Source organism: Melanerpes formicivorus, unplaced genomic scaffold (genome assembly GCF_026170545.1).
Source record: "Melanerpes formicivorus ecotype bairdi unplaced genomic scaffold, bMelFor1.0.p_v2 SCAF_3, whole genome shotgun sequence".
Taxonomy (NCBI): Eukaryota; Metazoa; Chordata; class Aves; order Piciformes; family Picidae; genus Melanerpes; species Melanerpes formicivorus.
In genome coordinates, this window is record NW_027142355.1 from 27,634,104 (window position 1) to 27,652,415 (window position 18,312).

General features: G+C 61.5%; 2 protein-coding genes across 2 annotated transcripts; one reads left to right on the forward strand and one right to left on the reverse strand.

The window, feature by feature from the left end:
- Positions 1 to 274: 274 nt before the first annotated feature.
- Positions 275 to 9,320, reverse strand: NCAPH2 (non-SMC condensin II complex subunit H2). The gene is made up of 21 exons (XM_068169687.1): positions 9,074 to 9,320; positions 7,632 to 7,839; positions 7,411 to 7,512; positions 6,927 to 6,982; positions 5,905 to 5,980; positions 5,580 to 5,654; positions 5,040 to 5,119; positions 4,641 to 4,759; positions 4,262 to 4,345; positions 3,791 to 3,885; positions 3,640 to 3,711; positions 3,403 to 3,469; positions 3,065 to 3,172; positions 2,481 to 2,534; positions 2,298 to 2,368; positions 2,103 to 2,199; positions 1,924 to 1,986; positions 1,749 to 1,795; positions 1,525 to 1,626; positions 1,060 to 1,209; positions 275 to 461 (listed from the first exon to the last, which is right to left on the reverse strand). Exons 2-21 carry the CDS (start codon positions 7,737 to 7,739, stop codon positions 291 to 293), a joined length of 1,797 nt encoding a protein of 598 aa, XP_068025788.1. The 5' UTR covers positions 7,740 to 7,839; positions 9,074 to 9,320; the 3' UTR covers positions 275 to 290.
- LMF2 (lipase maturation factor 2) lies at positions 9,193 to 18,266 on the forward strand. Its single transcript, XM_068169676.1, has 14 exons — positions 9,193 to 9,460; positions 9,956 to 10,209; positions 10,726 to 10,754; positions 11,754 to 11,950; positions 12,174 to 12,352; positions 12,929 to 13,067; positions 13,297 to 13,431; positions 13,526 to 13,631; positions 13,734 to 13,830; positions 14,574 to 14,756; positions 15,654 to 15,822; positions 16,260 to 16,365; positions 16,486 to 16,588; positions 16,785 to 18,266. The coding sequence occupies exons 1-14, from the start codon at positions 9,364 to 9,366 to the stop codon at positions 17,157 to 17,159; spliced, it is 2,169 nt and encodes a 722-aa protein (XP_068025777.1). The 5' UTR covers positions 9,193 to 9,363; the 3' UTR covers positions 17,160 to 18,266.
- The last annotated feature ends 46 nt before the right edge of the window (positions 18,267 to 18,312 follow it).

Consider the following 18,312-nt stretch of genomic DNA (forward strand, 5'->3'; position numbering starts at 1 on the left):
CTAAGGAGGGTGCCAACCTAGAACACCCCCCTCCCCAAGATGGTGCTGAAGGGCAGGAGGTGCCTGGTAGGTGGGTGAAGGGTTCCCTGTGGTCCTCCCCAGGAGGGTCCTGTGGAGGGACACCTGTGCCACCCCACCCACCCCCACCCCTCCTTCTTCTCAAGACCATTCAACAGGGCAGGAGACTTCTGCCCACCCTGTGCCACCTTTTATGCCACCCCCGGGATCATTCCATGGTGCAGGAAGCCGCCTCCTCATCAGGCAGAGCCTTTATTCCTGAGGTGGGGGTATCATTCAGGGCGGGGGGGAGTGGAGGGGGATGTGGGGCAGACTGAGGGCAACTGGAGGCCCTGGAAGCGCTGGAGGGGCTCCTGGGGGGCAGTCAGCAGCCATAGCCGCAGTGTGTCCACAGCCTCCTCCAGCCCTGCCTCCTGAGCCAGCTCCACCACCGAGTCGTTAGCCTGGGGGGGCAAAGAGGGCACTGTGAGGGGCACTGAGGCCTGACAGAGCTCTAGGGGCACTAGGGAGAGGTTAAAAGGGGCATGGTGAGGGGTACTTGGAGCTGGCAGAGCTTGGGGTCACTGGGGAGGGGACAAAGGGGGCCTGGGGAGGGGCACTGAGGGCTGTTGCAGCTTGGGCATCACTGTCAAAGCTTGGGGGCAGAAAGGGGCACAGTGAGGGGCACTGGGAGCCTGCAGCATTAGGGGGGCACTGGGAAGGGGCAAAGGGGGCATGGTGAGGGGCACTGAGGGCTGGTGCAGCTTGGGGGTCACTGACAAAGCTTGGGGTCACAGGGGAGGGGGCAGAAAGGGGCACAGCAAGGGGCACGGAGAGCCTGCAGCATTAGGGGGGCACTGGGAAGGGGCAAAGGGGGCATGGTGAGGGGCACTGAGGGCTGGTGCAGCTTGGGCATCACTGTCAAAGCTTGGGGGCAGAAAGGGGCACAGTGAGGGGTACTGGGAGCCTGCAGCATTAGGGGGGCACTGGGAAGGGGCAAAGGGGGCATGGTGAGGGGCACTGGGGAGCTGGCAGGATTCGTGGGGGCACTCCCATACTCACCAGCTGCAGAGCAGCCAGCAGGTACCTGCTGACCTTGAAGGGGGGCAGGCCATGGACCAGGCTGGCAAAGGAGTGCCACTGCCCAAGGGGCTGGCACCTCTCTGCCAGTACCACACCATCGCTGTAGATGTCGAAGGGGGCTCGCTCCTCCTGTGGGCACCAAGGGCTCAGGGGGGCACTGGAGAGCACTTGGACCCCCAAGCCACTGCCCACGAGGGTCCCTTACCCCCCCAGCCCCTTACCCACTGATGTCCTTTGCCCACAGGCATCCATGCCCACCCTGTGTCCCTGCCCACCCCAGACCCTGGTCCCCAGGGGGTCTTGCCCCCTCCAGCCCCCAGCCTCCTACCCCCAGGGGTCCTTGTCCACCGGTGCCCCCCTGCCCACCCCAGACCCCCAGACCCCCAGCCCCAGGGGTGCCTGCCCACCCCAGCCCCCTGCCCCTGGTGGGGAGGGCTCCCTTGCCTGTTCCTGCAGCAGGGGCCCGATCCTCTCCTCCCAGCTCCGCATGTTCTGGGACAGCTCCGTCTCCTGCAGGTACTTCTGGGAGTTGGTGATGAAGAGCTCCTGAGGGGGAGGAAGGGGGGTGGAGAAGACAATGGGGATCAGCTGGGGGCACCCCCAACCCTCCTGCTGCCCCCTCAAACCCTGCCCTGCTGCCCCCCACCAGATCCCCAACCGGTACCCACCACGTTCCTGCGGACCAGCTCCTCGTAGCTCACGTCACAGCCCGGGGCTGTGGGAAGCCAAAGTGTCACCAAGGGGGAAACAGGGGACACCCCCACGGACAGGGGGACACCCCAAGGACAGGGGGACAAGGCAAGGGCACTTGGGGAAGGTGTAGAGCAGCTCCCCGCCCCTCACCCAGGTCTCCTTCTGCCAGCTCTTCCAGGTCAAGTGGGAGCTCCTCATGCTCCATGAAGTCACCTGTGGGGAGGGAACAATGTCTCAGTGCCACCCTCCTGGGGACAAACAGTGTCCCCCCCCCCACCCAAGGACCCCCAGTTTGGGGTGAGGGTGCAGATTTGGGTTGCCCAACTTACCATTGTCCCCTTCGCAGTTGACCCCACGCTCCTCCTCAGGTGCCTCCAGCTCCTCCTCAGCCACCTCCAGCTCCTTCTCTGGTGGCCACAGCGGCTCCTGGGAGACATCAACCCTCAGTCACCTCCCATGAGGACCCCCCCACTGCCCAGGGAGGGGGCACAGAGGTGCCCAAGCGCCCCCTGGTGCCACCTCACCAGTGGGTGCTGCAGCTTCTTCCACGCTGCCAACCGCTCCTTCTGCTCCTTCCAGTAGAACACCTCCAGGTCTGGGGGGACACTGGGCATGTTGGGGACCCTCCAAGGCCCACAGATGCCACCCAGGGAGGTTGCGGCCAGCAGCCAGGGGACAAGGGGATGTCTGCAAGGTGTCCAACTCACCTGCAAAGGTTAGACCTTTCCTCTTGGTTCTTCTGCTGTCGCTGCTGTCATAGTCTGGAAGAACCAGAGAGGGTTAAAGCCACCAAGGGTTAGAGGTGACAACCCCATGGGCCCTCCTGGGGATAGCAGCGAGGCTGGCAGCACTCTGGTGGCATAACCACAGCATGGTTATCACCTCTACAGCCACCTCCAACCCCTCACAAGTGCCCTGGACAAGGGACAAACCCCAGGGTGAGATCCAGGGACACCAATAAGGAGAATGAGGAAATGAGGTGGCAGCACTCTAGTGGCCCCACCCCGTGGTAGTCACCTCCAGGGCCACCTCCAACCCCTCAAAGGAGCCCTGGCCAAGGGACAGCCACAAGGGAGGTCTTGGGCCAATAAAGGTGTCCATCTCCTGCTTGGTGAAGGGGATGGAGCTTCTGGGCAGGTCCAGAGTGGGGATGACAGTGGCCATGGGACCAGAGCCACCAGTGAAGAGGGCCAGCAGCAGGCCACCCACAGCAGAGGTGGGGCTGGAGAAGAGGTTTCCCACTTGGATCATGGGGAGATCCCATAGGATGCATCACGTCCAGGACACTCACAGGTTGCAGAGAACCACTTCATGAAGTCCTGGAGCTTCCTTGGTCCTTTCTTCTTCCTCTTATCCCCAACCATGTCTTTCAGGCCGGGTGGCACAAGGAAAGTCCTCCCTGGAACCAAGCCCACGGTCAGAAGAGCCTCCTGATGCCCTTCCAACCTGGCCACCCCTAAAGGTCCTGCACTCTCTTCCCCAGGCTTCTGCCCATCCCAAGGTTGGGACAGAGCCACCACGGCTCAGGGGATGCTGAAGGACAATTGGGACCTTCCCAATCAGGCTGTGACCTGCTCCAGAGTAAACCCCACCCTGAGGAGCAGCCCCTTGGTGCCCCCCCCCCCCAACCTTTCTTGAAGGGCTTGTCCTCGGAGTCAGCAAAGGGATCCAGGCTGTGCCAAGGGTCCAGCTTCTCCTGGAAGAGGAACCAGCAGAGATGAAGCCACCAAAGGCCCTGTGCCACCTCAGGGTGGGCACACAGGAGCCACTTGGCCCAGAGGGTCACCCCAACATTGGCACAGGGGAGGACAGGGACATCTCAGGTGGGCATGGAGAAGCTCTGGACCTACTCCAGGTCCTGTCTACCTTGAGGTGGGTCTTGGGGTCCTGGGCAGGGGCTGGCACCCGCAGGGCATAGCCCTTGGGCTGGGGCAGGATCTGGAAGCAATGAGACAAACCGGTGAGGTCCTGGGGAAGGCCAAGGAGGTGGCACTGTCCTCAAGGGCCTGGCACCCACCTTCTGTGCCTCCACATGCTGGGAGACAGCTGGGGGCACCTCCATGGCATCATCCTCAGGGCCAATGTCATCTCTGATGTCCTCATCATCAGGGTCTGGGGGGACATCAGATGGGCCCCAGTCCCTCCATAGCCAACTCCTCCCCATCCTCCCAGCCCCTTCTCATCATCTCAGTTCCTTCCAGCCCCTCCCCATCCTCCCAGTCCCTCCTCACCCTCCATGTCCCTCCTAGTCCTTCTTCTTCACCCTCCCAGGCCCTCCTCACCTTCCTACTTTGTCACCTTCCTAGCCCTTCCTCATCATCCCAGTTCCTCTTCCTTCAGTTCCTGCTCATCCCTCCTCATCCTCCCAGTCCTTCCTCACACTTCCCCTCCCAGTCTCTTCCCACCTTCCCAGTTTGTCACCCTCCCAGCCCTTCCTCACCTTCCCTGGTCCCTCCTTATCCTCCCAGTGCCTCCCAGTCACACTCACCTGCCTCCCCAGAGAAGGCCAGAGCCTGGACAGCAGCTCCCAGTTGCTCCCTCACATCTCCAGTGCCACCAGTTGTCAACCTTGCTGTGAGTAGAACAGAACAGAACAGAATAGGACCAGGTTGGAAGAGATCTTCAAGATCATCAAGTCCAACTTATCACCCAACACCATCTAATCAACCAAACCATGGCACCAAGCACCCATCCAGTCTCTTCCTAAACACCTCCAGTGATGGTGACTCCACCACCTCCCTGGGCAGCACATTCCAATGGCCAGCCTCTCTCTCTCTCTCTGAAGAACTTCTTCCCAACCTCCAGCCTAAGCCCCCCCGGTGCAGCAGCAGCCACCGCAGCCCCAGGCAGGGCTCCCCCCGCAGTACCTTCCATCCTGGAGGCTGGGGAGGGGCCGAAGGGCTCCAGCAGGAAGGCCCCGGAGGCGTGGGGGGTGCAGGTGTTCATCCGGAAGTCCCTGCGGCTGGCCAGCAGCTCCCCCTTACAGCTGGGAAGGGTGAGGAACAGGCGTGGGAGGGGGCACCCCAAAACCAGTCCCACTGGGAGAGAGCCACCGGCCTGAGCCCACCCTGCTCCAGGGGCAGCAGCTCCGGGACTCCCACCGGATCTGCCCCGTGTGGCTTCCCCAGCACGGCCCCGGCTCCTCCCCTCCCGCCGAGCCTTCACCGGCCCGTTCCCAGCAGGAGTCTCCCACCAGAGCAGGAGGATGCAGCCCTGCTGCTGCCCAGTCTGAGCTGGGGAGCACTGGGAGGGCCCAGGGCTGTCACCTCAGCAGGGGGTTGTTCCTCTTCTCGGCGTCATCTGGTGGCACCAGGCACATGGGGGTCAGAGGTATCAACTCCACCGTCTGTGGGCAAACTGGGATGGGGCCACTGGGGAAACTGGGATGGGGGATGGGAGGGGGCTGGGAAACTGGGATGGGGAATAGGAGAGGGGTGGGAAACAGATGGAGCCTGGGGAACCGAGAGGAAGCCCAGGGAGGACACCTGGAAACTGGGGTGGGGCATGGAAGGGCGCTGGGAAACTGGGGAAGGTGCTGGGAAACTGGAATAGGGCATGGAGAGGCCAATTGGGGTGGAGCCTGGGAAGGGAACTGGGAACACAGGATGGAGCCTGAGGAACTGGAATGGAGCCCAGGGAGCTGGGATGGAGCTCAGGGAGGGCACTGGAAATATGGGATGGAGCCCAGGAAGGACACTGGGAATGGAATGGCACTGCCCAAGTGCCCCTCCATGCCCCCAGAGCCCTGATCCCATGGGATTCCCCCTGGGAAAGGGGAGCAGGGCCAGGAGAGGAGCTGGGCTCACGCTGGGCTGCTGGTCCCTCCTCAGGTCCACGCTGGCCTGGCTGCTGTCCCCAATGTCATCCAAGGACAGGAACGCCTGCAAGAGACACACCGCTGTCACCTGCCCCACTGCCACCACTCTGCTGCCACCAAGGGGTCCCAAGGAGGGGACAGAAACCAGTTTGGGAGCTACTGGAGCACAGCCAGGGGTGTAGGAGGGGAGGAAGGGGACAAGTGCCAGCCCTTAGGGACAGGGAGCTTGGGGACACAGAGGCCTCGAGAGGACAGGGATCCTGAGGGACAGACACCTTAGGGAACAGAGACCCTGGGGACAGGCCACCCCTCACCTCCTCCTGCTCAGTCTCAAAGGTGATATCAGCATCCTTGCCATCAGGTCCCACGGAGCAGACCTGCTTCTGCCTCCTGCATCAGGGAGGAAAACCTTGGGATCGGGAGCAGCCCACAGCGGGAATGAGAAGCTGGGAGAGAAACGGAGCCAGGAGGCCTCCAACCCTGCTTCTTGCTGTTGTGGCTTCAAGTGGGACCACCCATGGACAGCACAGAGAGGGCACACCATGGGCAGGCTTCAGGAACCTCCACGGAGCTTCTGTTGCTCCAGCTCAAGAGCAGCTTCCTTCAGACTTTCATCCTTGACCTCTTCCAACAAAAGGATGATGGTTCCACAAGTCCCACTGTGGTGGGGTAGGAAGGGACCTCTGGAACTCATCCAGTCCAACCTCCCTCCTCCAGCAGTGGCACCCCCAGCAGCTTGCCCAGCATCACAATGGCCAGGGGGGGTTGGAAGCTCTCCAGACAAGGAGACTGCACAACCTCTCTGGGCAGCCTGCTCCAGGGCTCCACCACCCTCACAGCCAACAAGTTGCCCCTGATGGAACCTCCTGGGTTACAGCTGGTGCTTGTTGCCCCTTGTCCTGTCCCTGGACACCACTGACAAGTGTCTGGCCACATCCCCTTGCCCTCCACCTTTTAGCTCCTGCTGAGCATTGAGCAGATCCCCTCTCAGGCTGCTCTTCTCCAGGCTCAACACCCCTAGGTTCCTCAGCTGCTCCTCACAAGTTCTCCAGACCGTTCTCCTTCTCCAGACCCTTCCCCAGCTTTGTTGTCCTTCTGTGGACCTGCTCCAGCCTCTCAATGTCCTTCTTAGACTGAAGGGCCCAAATCTGACCCCAGGATTCAAGGAGTGGCCTCACCTCCCTTCCCCAGTCCCACTGGCCATGGATGGCCCTTCCCACCACCTCAGCAGGAAAGCAGCAGGACAGGGCTGGAGCCTCCCAGGTTCTTCTCCAAGCCTCAAGCCCATACAAGCTGCTCCTGGGACATGTGTGTGTGTGAGGAGAACTCCACTCACGTCTTGTTGCAGATGAAGTCAAGGACTTGGTAGACCAACTGGTAGAGATGTTCTACCTGGAAAAGAGCAATCAGACCCTTGGTGAAGGAGGAACAGGTCCCAGAAGAGCTGCTCCAGCTTCAGCAGGGACAGGACAAGGGGTGAGGGAGATGTAGATTGGAGAAAAAGAAGGTGTTCTTCATGATGAGGGCAGTGAGATGTTCTTTGTGATGAGAGGTGGGAGATACCCCATGCCTGGAACCATTGCAGGTCAGGTTGGTTTGGGCTCTGAGCAACCTGCTCTAGTTGCAGATGTCCCTGCTGACTGCAGATGGCTTTTGAAGGTCCCTCAACCCAACCAGTCTGTGATTCAGGAGGCAGAAGCTGACATTCCTTCATCTCTAGCACTCATTGTTGCATCCAAGTCATTTTGAACCCCACAATGCTCAGCTGAGGGCCAGCAGGACAGAGCAGGGTGACAAAGGGAACACAAGGTGGCTGTCACCTTCTTGCTGTAGATAGAAGCAGATCCCTGGATCACCAGAGCAGCCTCCACAAAGTTCATGGTGGTTCTGCCATTGTCAAAGGAGATGCAGATTTGCTCTAGCTGCAGAAGACACAGAATACAGAAGATGACCCAGCAAAGCTCAACTGAAGCTTGCTGACAGGGAGAAGGTTGTCACCCCACAATGTCCCCCTCTCATGGGGTGTAGGACCCCTCCTCACCTCCTCCAGGTACTCCCCAAGCTGGGCAGCCACATCCACCTCCCAGTTCTTGGTGAGGTCCCTGATGGGCTGCAGGAGGTGCAGGAAACGTGACTCCACCTCCTCCATGGTGGGGGGAGCCAGCTTTGGCCAGGGAGGGGCCCGGGGGGGGCATCCAACGGTGCAGGACACCCAGGGGCAGGCACAGCCAGGGCAGGGTTGAGCTCAGCTGTCAAGGGAAGAAGGCAGCCGTCAGGGGACCCAGAAGGGAGTTGGTTGGAGGATACCTTTGAGATCATCCAGTCCAACCAGCAACCCAGCAGGTCACCACTGAACCAGGCCCACACCCCAAACCCAGCCTGAGACCCAGACCGAGATCTAGACCACAAACCCCAATGCCAGGCCAAGGCCAAGACCCCAGACCAAAATCCAGATCAAGACTCAGCCTAAGGTCCAGACCGAGACCTTGACTCCCCCCAACCCAGACTAAGATCCAGCCCCCAGGCCAAACTCCACAGCCAGGCTGAGATGCAGAGCCCAGACCCACGCTCAAGCTGAAATCCAGACCCGAGGTTGAGATCCAAACTCCATATCAAGACCCAGGTGCAAACCGAGATCCAGACCCCAGACTGTGAGATCCAAAGCTGTAGTGGTTAGAGCTAGTCCCTAAGCTTAGATACTAGATGCTGGGAGGATCTAATTCAACCCATAACAAAACCCCAGAGCCAGACCCTGGACCAAGCTCCAGCCACCAGACCAAATCCCCAGACTGAAATCCAGGCCCCAGATCAAAATCCACACCCATGGTAAGACCCAGAGCAAGATCCAGATACCAGAGCAACATTCAGACCCCAGACCTCAGGCTCAGAGCAAGACTCCCAGACCAGATCCAGCCTAACACTCAGATCCCAGATCCAGACTGAGACACAGACCCCAGAGTCAAATTCCAAATCCAGGCCCCAGACTTGAGACCCCAGGCTGAGACCAAGACCCCCAGATCTGGAACCAAGACTCAGACTCGAGACCCCCGAACCAAGATGCAGACCCAGACTAAGACACAGCTCCAAGATCCAGAGCGAGACCCCAAATGGCCACCGAGACCCTCCGAGCGAGATACCAGGTCCAAGCTAAGCCTCCCATCCCAGAGCCGGACCCAGAGCCCAGCGCCGCACCGAGAGCCGAGCAAAGAGCCGGACCCCAGCGCCGAGCAAAGAAAGAGCCGGACCCCAGCGCCGAGCAAAGATCCGGAGCCCAGATCCAGAGCGAGACACGGCTCCCAGAACAAGACCCAGACCCCCAGACCAAGAGTGAGATTTCAGCCCCAGACCGAAAGCCGGACTCGCGTCCCGGACCCCAGACCCGAGAACTCCAGACAGGTACAAGAACCCCAGAAAGAAACCGAGACCCCCAACCCGAAACTCCCAGCCCCAAGACCCACCCCGAGCCCCTAGCCCGCCTCTCACCAGCCTCCGCTGCCCCCTTGGCTTCCTGACGCCATTTTGTTTTTCCCGCCCGACGTGACGCGCAGGGGGCGGGGCGCGGTGACGTCATTCTGCACCGGAGGGGGTTTCAAGCTCGGCGCCTTCTTGACGCGCGGGACGTGCTGACGTCGTTATGCACTGGCGGAGAGGGGTCCTTAGCGTGGCGCCGCCGTCCGCTCGCGCTTCTACGTGCCGACGCGACGTACGCGCTGACGTTGTGGCTTGCTGGCGGGGGTCTCCGGCGCGGCGCAGCTGCTGCTGGCACCACTACTATGGGGGTCCCTCCGGTGCGGCCGCGCTCCCTCTTCCTGACGGGGCTGGCCGCCGTTTATCTCGCTGCCTTCGCCTCTCTTTACGTTCAGATTCCCGGTAACGGCAGCACCATGGGGTTGGGGGATGCGCTGGGAGGCCGCTAGGCCGCTAGTTAGGGGTGGTGTGGGGCAGGTGTGGGATAGGCCCCACGGGGGGATAGACCCCACCGGGGACGGGCCTCACTGGAGCACCTGAACAGCGGCCTGTCCGCCCTGTGCCCCTCCGTTCTCCCCCTGCGTGGCCTGGCGGGGCTCCACCTGGGTTCGTGCCAGCGGGGCTGCCTTCCCAGTTGGCTGGTGAAACTGGCAAGAGGGCTTTAAGCGCGAAACTGGGAAGATGGGGGCGGGGGGAGCCCCCTCGGCTGGCGCCTGAATGACCGTGAGGAGGGAGAGGGCGCCGCCCGTGAGGCGCGAAGGGATGCAGAGGGGATTCTGTTAGGGGTGGAGGAGGAGGAGGAAGGTGTGGGAGCTAGGAGGAAGTGGGAGGGAGCTAGGTGGCTCGCAGTTCTGCTCCCCATTCTCACTGGTTTGTACTGTGTTTGCCACGCCCCAGGGCTGTATGGCAGAGCCGGGATCCTGCCTGCCCGAAGGCTGCTCCGGCTCACTGGGAAAGGGTTCTGGGAGCAGCTGCGGGATTTTCCCACCCTGCTCTGGCTCAGTCCCTACCTGGGTTTGGATACTGAGCTGGGAATGGAGCTGCTGTGCTTGCTGGGAGTCCTGATGTCACTCGGGGCCGTGCTGCTGGAGCCGCTAAGGGACTGCCTGCTCTTTGCCCTGCTCAGGATGTGCTATCTTTCCCTCTACCAGGTAGGGAAGTTGGGAATGAGTCTTGTCTTGGGGGTGGGGGGGGTCTCAGGGAAAGGGATTTGAGATTTTTGGGATGGGGTGGGATGATTCCCTTACATTAGAGTCATCCCACAGCCTCACAGTACTCCTGTTTCCCCTGTGGAGCTGGGGCAAGACACTGGCAGCTCCCTCGTTCGTCTTGAGGGGGGTAACATTCCAGCCCTATCCCATTTTTCCTGGGGTAACTCCTCCAAAATAGGCAAGTGGAGCTAATTCCCAGATTTCTGAGGAATTTTTGTGCTTCCCATGAGGACTCTTTTCCCCTTCCCAGCCCAAATTGCCCCCTCACAGGCCCTATCCCCCATCCCATGAGAATTCTGTGAGCCCCAACATGCAGCTGCCTATTGCTACCTCTAGGTTCCCTCCCCACACCCAAACTGGGCTCCAGGAGGGATCTGTAACCACCCCTCAGCCCATTTTACCATGGGATGGGTGTTGGGAAGAGGCCCCTGTCACCTGTGCTCTCTTTCTCCACAGGTGGGACAGGTCTTTCTCTACTTCCAGTGGTGAGTCAGCCCCACACTGACCCTTCTGGGGTGGGTTCCATGTCCTGGGAGCTATCCTGACACAGCTTGGTGCTGGTCATACTGGGATGGAACTGGGTGAAGGATAGAGCTCAGAGGGATGTGATTGGTGGGAAAGGGTCTAGTTAGAGACCTGGAGCTTACAATGTTCCTCAAGGGTCAGGACTAGGTACAGTCTTGGTCAATGTATGTCTTCATCAGTGACCTGGGTGAAGGAGCACTGTGGGCCCTCAGCCAATTTGCTGATGGTGCCAAACTGGGATGGCTGTGTTGCCATCCAGCCAGACCTGGCCAGGCTGGAGAGCTGGGGGAGAAGAACCTCATGAAGATCAACCAGGGCAAGGGTAGGGTCCTGCCCCTGGGGAGGAGCATCTCCACTCCAGGTGAGAGGTGACCTGCTGGGAAGCAGCTGCATGGAGAGGGAGTGCTGGGGGACAGGAAGTTGCCCATGAGCCAGAAATGTAGCCTGGGGGCACGAAGCAGAGTGTGGCCAGCAGGTCAGAGGAGGGTCTTCTACCTCTCTACTCTGCCCTGCTGAGGCAACACCTGGAGAACAGGGTCCAGTTCTGGGCTCCTCAGTTCTAGGGGGATTGGGCCCTACTGGAGAGAGTCCAGTGGAGGCTGGGATGCTGCTGAGGGGCCTGGAGCATCTCTGTGAGGAGGAAAGGCTGAGAGCCCTGGGGCTGTTGAGCCTGGAGAAGAGCAACCCCAGAGGGAATACGATCAGTGCTCAGCAAGAGCTAAAGGAGCTGTGGGGAGCAAAAGGATGGGGCCAGACTCTTTTCAGTAGTGGCCAGGGGCATGTAGGAGAAACATCTTGGCTTTGGGGGTGGCCAAAACCAGCGAGGTCTCGGAGTCTCCTTCTGTGGAGAGCTGCTGAATTCACTTGGCCATTGTGATGCTGGGCAAGCTGCTGGGGGTGACCCTGCTGGAGCAGGGGGGTTGGACTGGGTGAGCCTTAGAGATCCCTTCCCACCCCAGGGACAGTCTCCTGCTGGAAACAGGGTTCCTGGCTGTGCTGGTGGCCCCCATGCACCTGCTGAAGTGGAAGTCGACGAGCTGGCGTCCCCACGACGGGGTCACCTTCTGGCTGGTCCGGTGGCTCCTCTTCCGGCTGATGTTCTCCTCCGGGGTGGTGAAGCTGACCAGTCGCTGCCCCACCTGGTGGGGGCTTACTGGTGAGGGGGGCGCTGGTTTCTGGTGGGGGAGTGGGCCGCTGGGAGGTTTTGGGGCACCTCAATCCTCAGAGTGGGTTGGGAAGGGCTTGGCGACGGGACTGGGAAGGGCTTGGGGTTGGGAGGGAATTGGAGAGGGGCCGGGAAGGGCTTGGGGCAGCCTGGGCAGCTTTGTCGCCTCTCTGCCGCCTCTGCTCACCCCAAACCTCGTTCCTGTTCCCCCCAGCCCTCACCTACCACTACCAGTCCCAGTGCATCCCCACCCCAGTGGCCTGGTTTGCCCACCAGCTGCCCAGCTGGTTCCAGAAGCTCAGTGTGGTGGCCACCTACGTCATCGAGGTGCCCATCCCCATCCTCTTCTTTGCGCCCATTCGACGCCTGCGCCTCTTTGCCTTCTACTGCCAGGTGGGTGAGCGCACAGGGACCTCCTCCACCGCTTTTGGCTGCTTTGAGACCCCTGCCCAGCCTGCTCTGGGTGCCCTGGGGCCCAGCTCTTCGGGGTGGTGGAGGATTTTGGAGTCTCCTGCTTTGGAGAGCTTCCAAATTCACTTGGCCATTGTGATGCTGGGCAAGCTGCTGTGGGTGACCCTGCTGGAGCAAGAGGGTTGGGCTGGAGGAGCTCCAGAGGTCCTGTGGCTTCCTCTGGGTTTCCTGGGATGCTGCCTCACCCTTCTTTGGGTGCCTTGGGATGCCCCTCCACCCCATCCCAGGAACCACCTCTTTACTTTGGGTGCCTTGGGACCACACACACCCAGCTTCTTTGGGCTGCCCTGAGACCTGCTCCTACACCCAGCCCTATGTTTTTTTTGGCTGCCCTAGGACCCCCCAAGCTCCCCTTTGTGCACCATGGGCTCCCCCACACGCACATCCCAGGACCCACTGGGCTAACTGCTGGTTCTGGTTTGGTACTGGTGGCAGTGGGGGGGTTACCTGATGTCCTTTGCACCCACCCTCCCCAGCCCTGCCTTCGCTCCTCGCCAGGTCCTGCTGCAGCTCCTCATCATCCTCACTGGCAACTACAACTTCTTCAACATCCTTACTCTCACCTTGGCCTTCTCCTTGCTGGACCAGAGGCACCTGGGGGGCTCAGGGAGCCCCAGCAAGAAGAAACAGAGTAATGGTGAGACCCTGCCAGGGGACAGATTTTGGGGGGGGATGGACACCCTCTTTCTACCCTTCCTCAGGTAGGGAGGGGACAGGCTGCCACCTCTGGATGGTTCTGGTTGCCCCCCCTAGCTGAGTGCTGGTGGCTTGGCCATCTTGCCCAGTTCTAAGGTGTGGAGGTCAAGTTGAGGAAGACCCCCAAACCCATTCCCCCCAAGTACTTAATGACTCCTCTTCACCCCCAGCTTGGCCCCCCAGCTTCTTCTCTTTCTTCTCCACCTTGCTGGAGCTGACCACCTATGGTTGTCTCATCTACTGGACCACCCAGTACTTTGGTTTGGAGATCAACTGGGATAAAAAGCTGCTGGACTCTAAAGTGGGTAGGTCACAGGTGAACACCCCCCTGCCTGCCTTGGTGGCTCCTGCACCAGGAGAAGGATCCTGGCCAACCTCTTGGCTGTCTTCCTGCTCCAGCTTTCACCTACCACGAGTTCACCACCTGGCTGGGGACAGTGACACTGCCACTGGTGGGACTTGGATTCCTCTCCCTGTCCTGGGAGATCCTCCTGGCCCTCTACAGGTGAGTACTAGGGGGTGGTGGAGGGGCCTGGGGTGCCCTAGGTGCCACCCAGAGCCCCAAACCAGTGGTCCCAGCAGCCCTGATGGGTCTCACCCCTGGCAGGTCCCTCAGTGTCCATGGGTGCTGCTGGAAGCTGTGGGCCACCCTCCAGTGGGGCATCTTCACCTGTGCAACCCTGGGGATCTTTGCTATCAGCTTGGTGAGATGAGGGACATCTGGGGGCAAGGGGACAGCTGGGCTGGGAGAGGGACACGGGGACAGCCCCATCCTGTTGAGGACATGAGTGTGGGGACAGAGACCCCATTCAGGGAGGGACACGGGATGGGGACACCTTAACCTGTTGAGAATGGGGACATGGGATGGGGCTGCTCCAGGCAGGAGCGGGACATGGGGCAAGGGACAGTACCCAGAGGGGACAGTGGGGCTGGGGACGACCTAGGGGACAGAGCGGGGTGGACAATGGGGCTGGGGGCGACCTGGGGGACAAAGCGGGTGGATGATGGGGCTGGGGGTGTCCTAGGGGACAAAGCGGGTGGATGATGGGGCTGGGGGCGACCTGGGGGACAAAGCGGGTGGATAATGGGGCTGGGTGCGACCTAGGGGACAAAGTGGGTGGACGATGGGGCTGGGGGCGACCTGGGGGACAAAGCGGGTGGACAATGGGGCTGGGGGCGACCTAGGGGACAAAGTGGGTGGACGATGGGGCTGGGGGCGACCTGGGGGACAAAGCGGGTGGATAATGGGGCTGGGGGCGACCTGGGGGACAAAGCGGGTGGACAATGGGGCTGGGGGTGACCCAAGGGGACAAATTGGGGGTGGGGTGACAGGGGACAATGGGGCTGGGGGCGACCTGAGGGGCACCTGTGGGCAGGAGCAGCCGTTGGTTTGGCCGTGGCTCTGCCAGGCCGCAGTGACAGCCGCACCCCCCCATGTCCCCCCCAGGTGCCCTTCACCTCCATCGACCCCCACTCGAGCCGGCAGCTGTGGCCCGGGCTGCGCCAGATGTTTGGGGCGGTGGAGAGGTTCCAGGTGGTGTCCTCCTACGGCCTGTTCCGCAGGATGACCGGCGTCGGGGGGCGGCCGGAGGTGGTGCTGGAGGGCAGCTACGACGGGCACAGCTGGACGGTGAGCTGACAGCCGGGGGGTGGCTGCTGCTGCTGCCGGGAGAGGCTGGGGCGCTGCCGGAACCTGACCGCTGGCACTGCCGGGGGGGCGCTGCCGGAACCCGACCGCCGGCGCTGCCCAACCAGCCGTGGCCCTCGGCGCCACGTCTCCAGGGCCTGGAAACCCCTCCGGGGGTGGGGACTCCACTGCTGCCCCTGGGCAGCCCTGTCTGGGAAGAGCTTGGCCCTCGTGCCCAGCCCTGGGGGCAACTTGAGGTCCTTTTCTTCTTGTCCCGTCGCTTAGGAGAAGACCTTGATGCCCACCTCACTCCAAGCTCCTTTCAGGGAGTTGTAGAGAGCCAGAAGGTCTCCCCTCAGCCTCCTTTTCTCCAGAGTGAACTCCCTTTAGATCCCTCAGCTGCTCCTCAAAGGTTCTCTAGCCTCCTTTCTTCTCTTCCTCCTCCTTCTCTTCCTCTTTCTCCAGTCCCTCAATGTTCTTCTTGGCCCAAAACTGACCCCAATATCCAAAGTGTGACCTCACCAGTGTCCCCCAGTCCAGGAGGACAATCACTGCCCTGTCCCTGCTGGCCACCCAGTTGCTGATCCAAGCCAGGCTGCTGGTGGCCTTCTTGGCCACCCAGGCACACCCTGACTCACCTCCCAGCCACTGCCACCAACCCTTCCAGGTCCTTTCCTACCCACTCTGTCTTCAGCCTGGACCCTTCATGGGCTGGGTGTCACCTGGGAGCATCACCCAACCTTTGGCCTTAGCAGCTCAAGTCCAGCAGTGGTGTCCCCAAAGTCCCCTTGGTGTCCCCCGTGGGCTTTGTCCCCACCAGAAAGCGCTGATCACCCTTGGAGGTGCAAGTGGCTGAGGTGGTGGAGGCCCAGCAAGTCTTCTCCTGTGCCCCCTCTGCAGGAGATTGAGTTCCTGTACAAGCCAGGGAACCTCAGCAGAGCCCCCCCAGTGGTGGCCCCCCACCAGCCACGGCTGGACTGGCAGATGTGGTTTGCAGCCTTGGACCACCACAGCTCCAGCCCCTGGTTCACCAGCTTTGTCCACCGCCTGCTGCAGGGCCAGGAGGATGGTGAGAGCACCTCGGGGGGGGCGCTAGTGGGGCTTGGGGGTGTCCTCAGGGGGGTTGGGTCCTTCCTGTGGGGGTCTAGAGGTGCCCTCATAGGGGTTTGGGTCTGTCCTGTAGGGGCTTGGGCATCCTTCCTATGGGGGTTCAGGGGTGCCCTCATGGGGGTTTGGGTCTGTCCTGGGGTGGTTTGGAGCCATTCTCATGGGGTTATGGGAGTTGAGGTGGCCCCAGAGGAGCTTTGGGGTATCCCTATGGTGGTTTGGGGTGGCTTCACGATGGATTGAGGTGGCCCCAGGTGGTTTTGGGGGTGTCCCCTTGGAGTTTGGGGGTGTCCCCAGAGGGGTCTTAAGTGTTCCTATGAGGGATTTGGGCCTTCCTGCGGTGGGTTTTGGGGGCACCCACCCTTTGGTGCTACAGGGGTGCCTTTGCTGTGCCCACAGTGGTGGCCCTGCTGCAGGGGGGGGGCTCCCAGTACCCCTTCCGTGCCCGCCCCCCCCGCTACCTCCGTGCCCAGCTCTACCGTTACTACTTCACCTCCCAGGGCAGGTCAGTGGCACCCCAACCCCCCTGCACCCCAAAGTGTCCCTTACACCCCTGGCTCTTGGCCTGGGTGGGGGGGTCAGCAGGGGCTGCCCCAATATCCCTTTTTTGTGTGTCCCCCCTCAGCCTGGGGCTGTGGTGGCAGCGGCAGCTGGTGGGGGAGTTCTACCCTGCCGTGGCTTTGGGAGACCCCATGCTGGAGAGCCTGCTGGAGCAGCTGGGGATGAAGGTAGGAGACCTCAAGACCCCAGCCCCCCAGCAATCCCATCTGACCCCTCAGTGTCACCCTGAACCCCCTCAGTGTCACCCTGATACCCTTGAGACCCTTCCTGTCACCATGTACCCCCTCAGTGTCTCCCTGGCCCCAAACTGGGGGGGGGTCTCTCCTAACCCTCTCCCCTCTTTTTTCTCTCCTCTCCAACCAGGAGCAGGTGCCCCCAAGACCTACTCCCAAGGCTCCCTTGCCACAGCTGCTGCTGTTCCTGCGCCAGCTGTGCCAGTCTGTGCCAGCCCCTGTCCTGCTCTGGAGCCTCTATCTGCTGCTGGCCTCCACCCTGCTGCTGCGGGCGCTGCGGGCACCCTCGCGGGCAGGGGGGAGCACGGCCCCCCCCCGCCACAAAGGCCCCCCCAGGAGAGGGGGGGAGCCTGGTACAGCAGGGGGTGAGAGGAATGGGCACAGGAACGGGCACAGGAATGGGCAGCCCAGGAGGAGAGAGGAGGAGGAGAGGGCAGAGGGGCATGGGGACAAGCAAGGCGATGGGCACGGGGACAGGCTGAGGGCAGCGAGGAGGAGGAAGTGATCCTCTGAGGGTGCCAGCCTGGGCACCCCTCTGAAATGCCAGCCCCTTGAGATGCCAGCTTGGAGCCCTTCCTTGACATGCCAGCCTATGCACCCCCAAGATGCCAGCTTGGGTCACACCAAGATGCTAATGAGGTTGCCAGGCAGAGATGGGCACCCACCCCTGAGACACCAAACTGGGTGCCACTAAGATGCCAGCCTGGGCACCCCCTTAAGACAATATGCTGGCTCCCCATGAAATGCCAACCTGGACATCCCTGAGGTGCTACCAGCAAGATGCTGGCATGGGCACCTTCCCTGTGATGCTGATCTGGTTCCCATGAAGATGTCAGCCTGGACCTTCTTGAGGGCACCCTGGAGATTCCAGCCTGACCACCCACCACTGAGGTGCCAACCCAGCTTCTACTAAGATGCCAACTTGGGACACCTCTAAAATGCCAAACTGGACCTCCCTGAGATGCCAGCCTGGGCCCTGCCATGCTGCCAGCCTGAGCTCCCACCTCTGAGATATCAACCATGACCTCCCTGCGCTGGAGCCTGGGCACCCACTGATCACCCCCCAGGCTTGGCACTGCTTGGGTGCCACTCACTCCTGACTGCCTTGGTGCTGTAGGCACGTACAGGTGGCAGTGCCAGGCAGCGCAGGGTGCCTCTGGAGCCTGTGTGGGGCATTGTACCAGGGTGTGGCAGGGGGCTGCTTTGCCTCTGGCAGTGGCCTTGGCACTGGTGAGAGGGTGCACGGCTGCAGTGGGAAGGTGCTTGGCTCTGGCGAGGGTTCCCCTGACACCAGTAGGGGGCGTGCTTGGCACTGGTGGGTTGATAGTTGGCACTGCTGGGGGGGGGTTGGCTGGCGTTGGTGGGGGTGTGCTTGGCACTGGCATGGGGCTGCCTGGCACTCAGCCCTGGCACCATCCCCCTACCAGTCAGCGCAGGTACCCTGGCTGCCCCTACTGGGCATGGAGGGGAGGATGGGGGAGGGGGATACATTTTGGGGGGTGGTGCTCACCCCAGATTTCCCCCCCCCAGCTTGCCCTGGCATTTTTAAGGGGATGGGCACAGCTGTGCCAGGGCCAGCACCTGGCCTTTTCTAAATAAACCTTGCACAGTCCAGGGCCTCCTCAAGTTGGGGGAGGGAGGGGTCCCTGAACTGGGGT

Bases quoted from the DNA above. Each gene is read 5' to 3' on its own strand.
- NCAPH2 (XM_068169687.1), bottom strand. From the start codon at position 7,739: ATGGAGGAGGTGGAGTCACGTTTCCTGCACCTCCTGCAGCCCATCAGG. The intron at 7,513-7,631 runs GTGAGGAGGGGT...TGTCTTCTGCAG, and splicing joins TTGGGGAGTACCTGGAGGAG to CTAGAGCAAATCTGCATCTC. The intron at 5,120-5,579 runs GTGAGCCCAGCT...GTTTGCCCACAG, and splicing joins GGAGGGACCAGCAGCCCAGC to ACGGTGGAGTTGATACCTCT.
- LMF2 (XM_068169676.1), top strand. From the start codon at position 9,364: ATGGGGGTCCCTCCGGTGCGGCCGCGCTCCCTCTTCCTGACGGGGCTG. The intron at 13,432-13,525 runs GTAGGTCACAGG...TTCCTGCTCCAG, and splicing joins GCTGCTGGACTCTAAAGTGG to CTTTCACCTACCACGAGTTC. The intron at 16,589-16,784 runs GTAGGAGACCTC...CTCTCCAACCAG, and splicing joins TGGAGCAGCTGGGGATGAAG to GAGCAGGTGCCCCCAAGACC.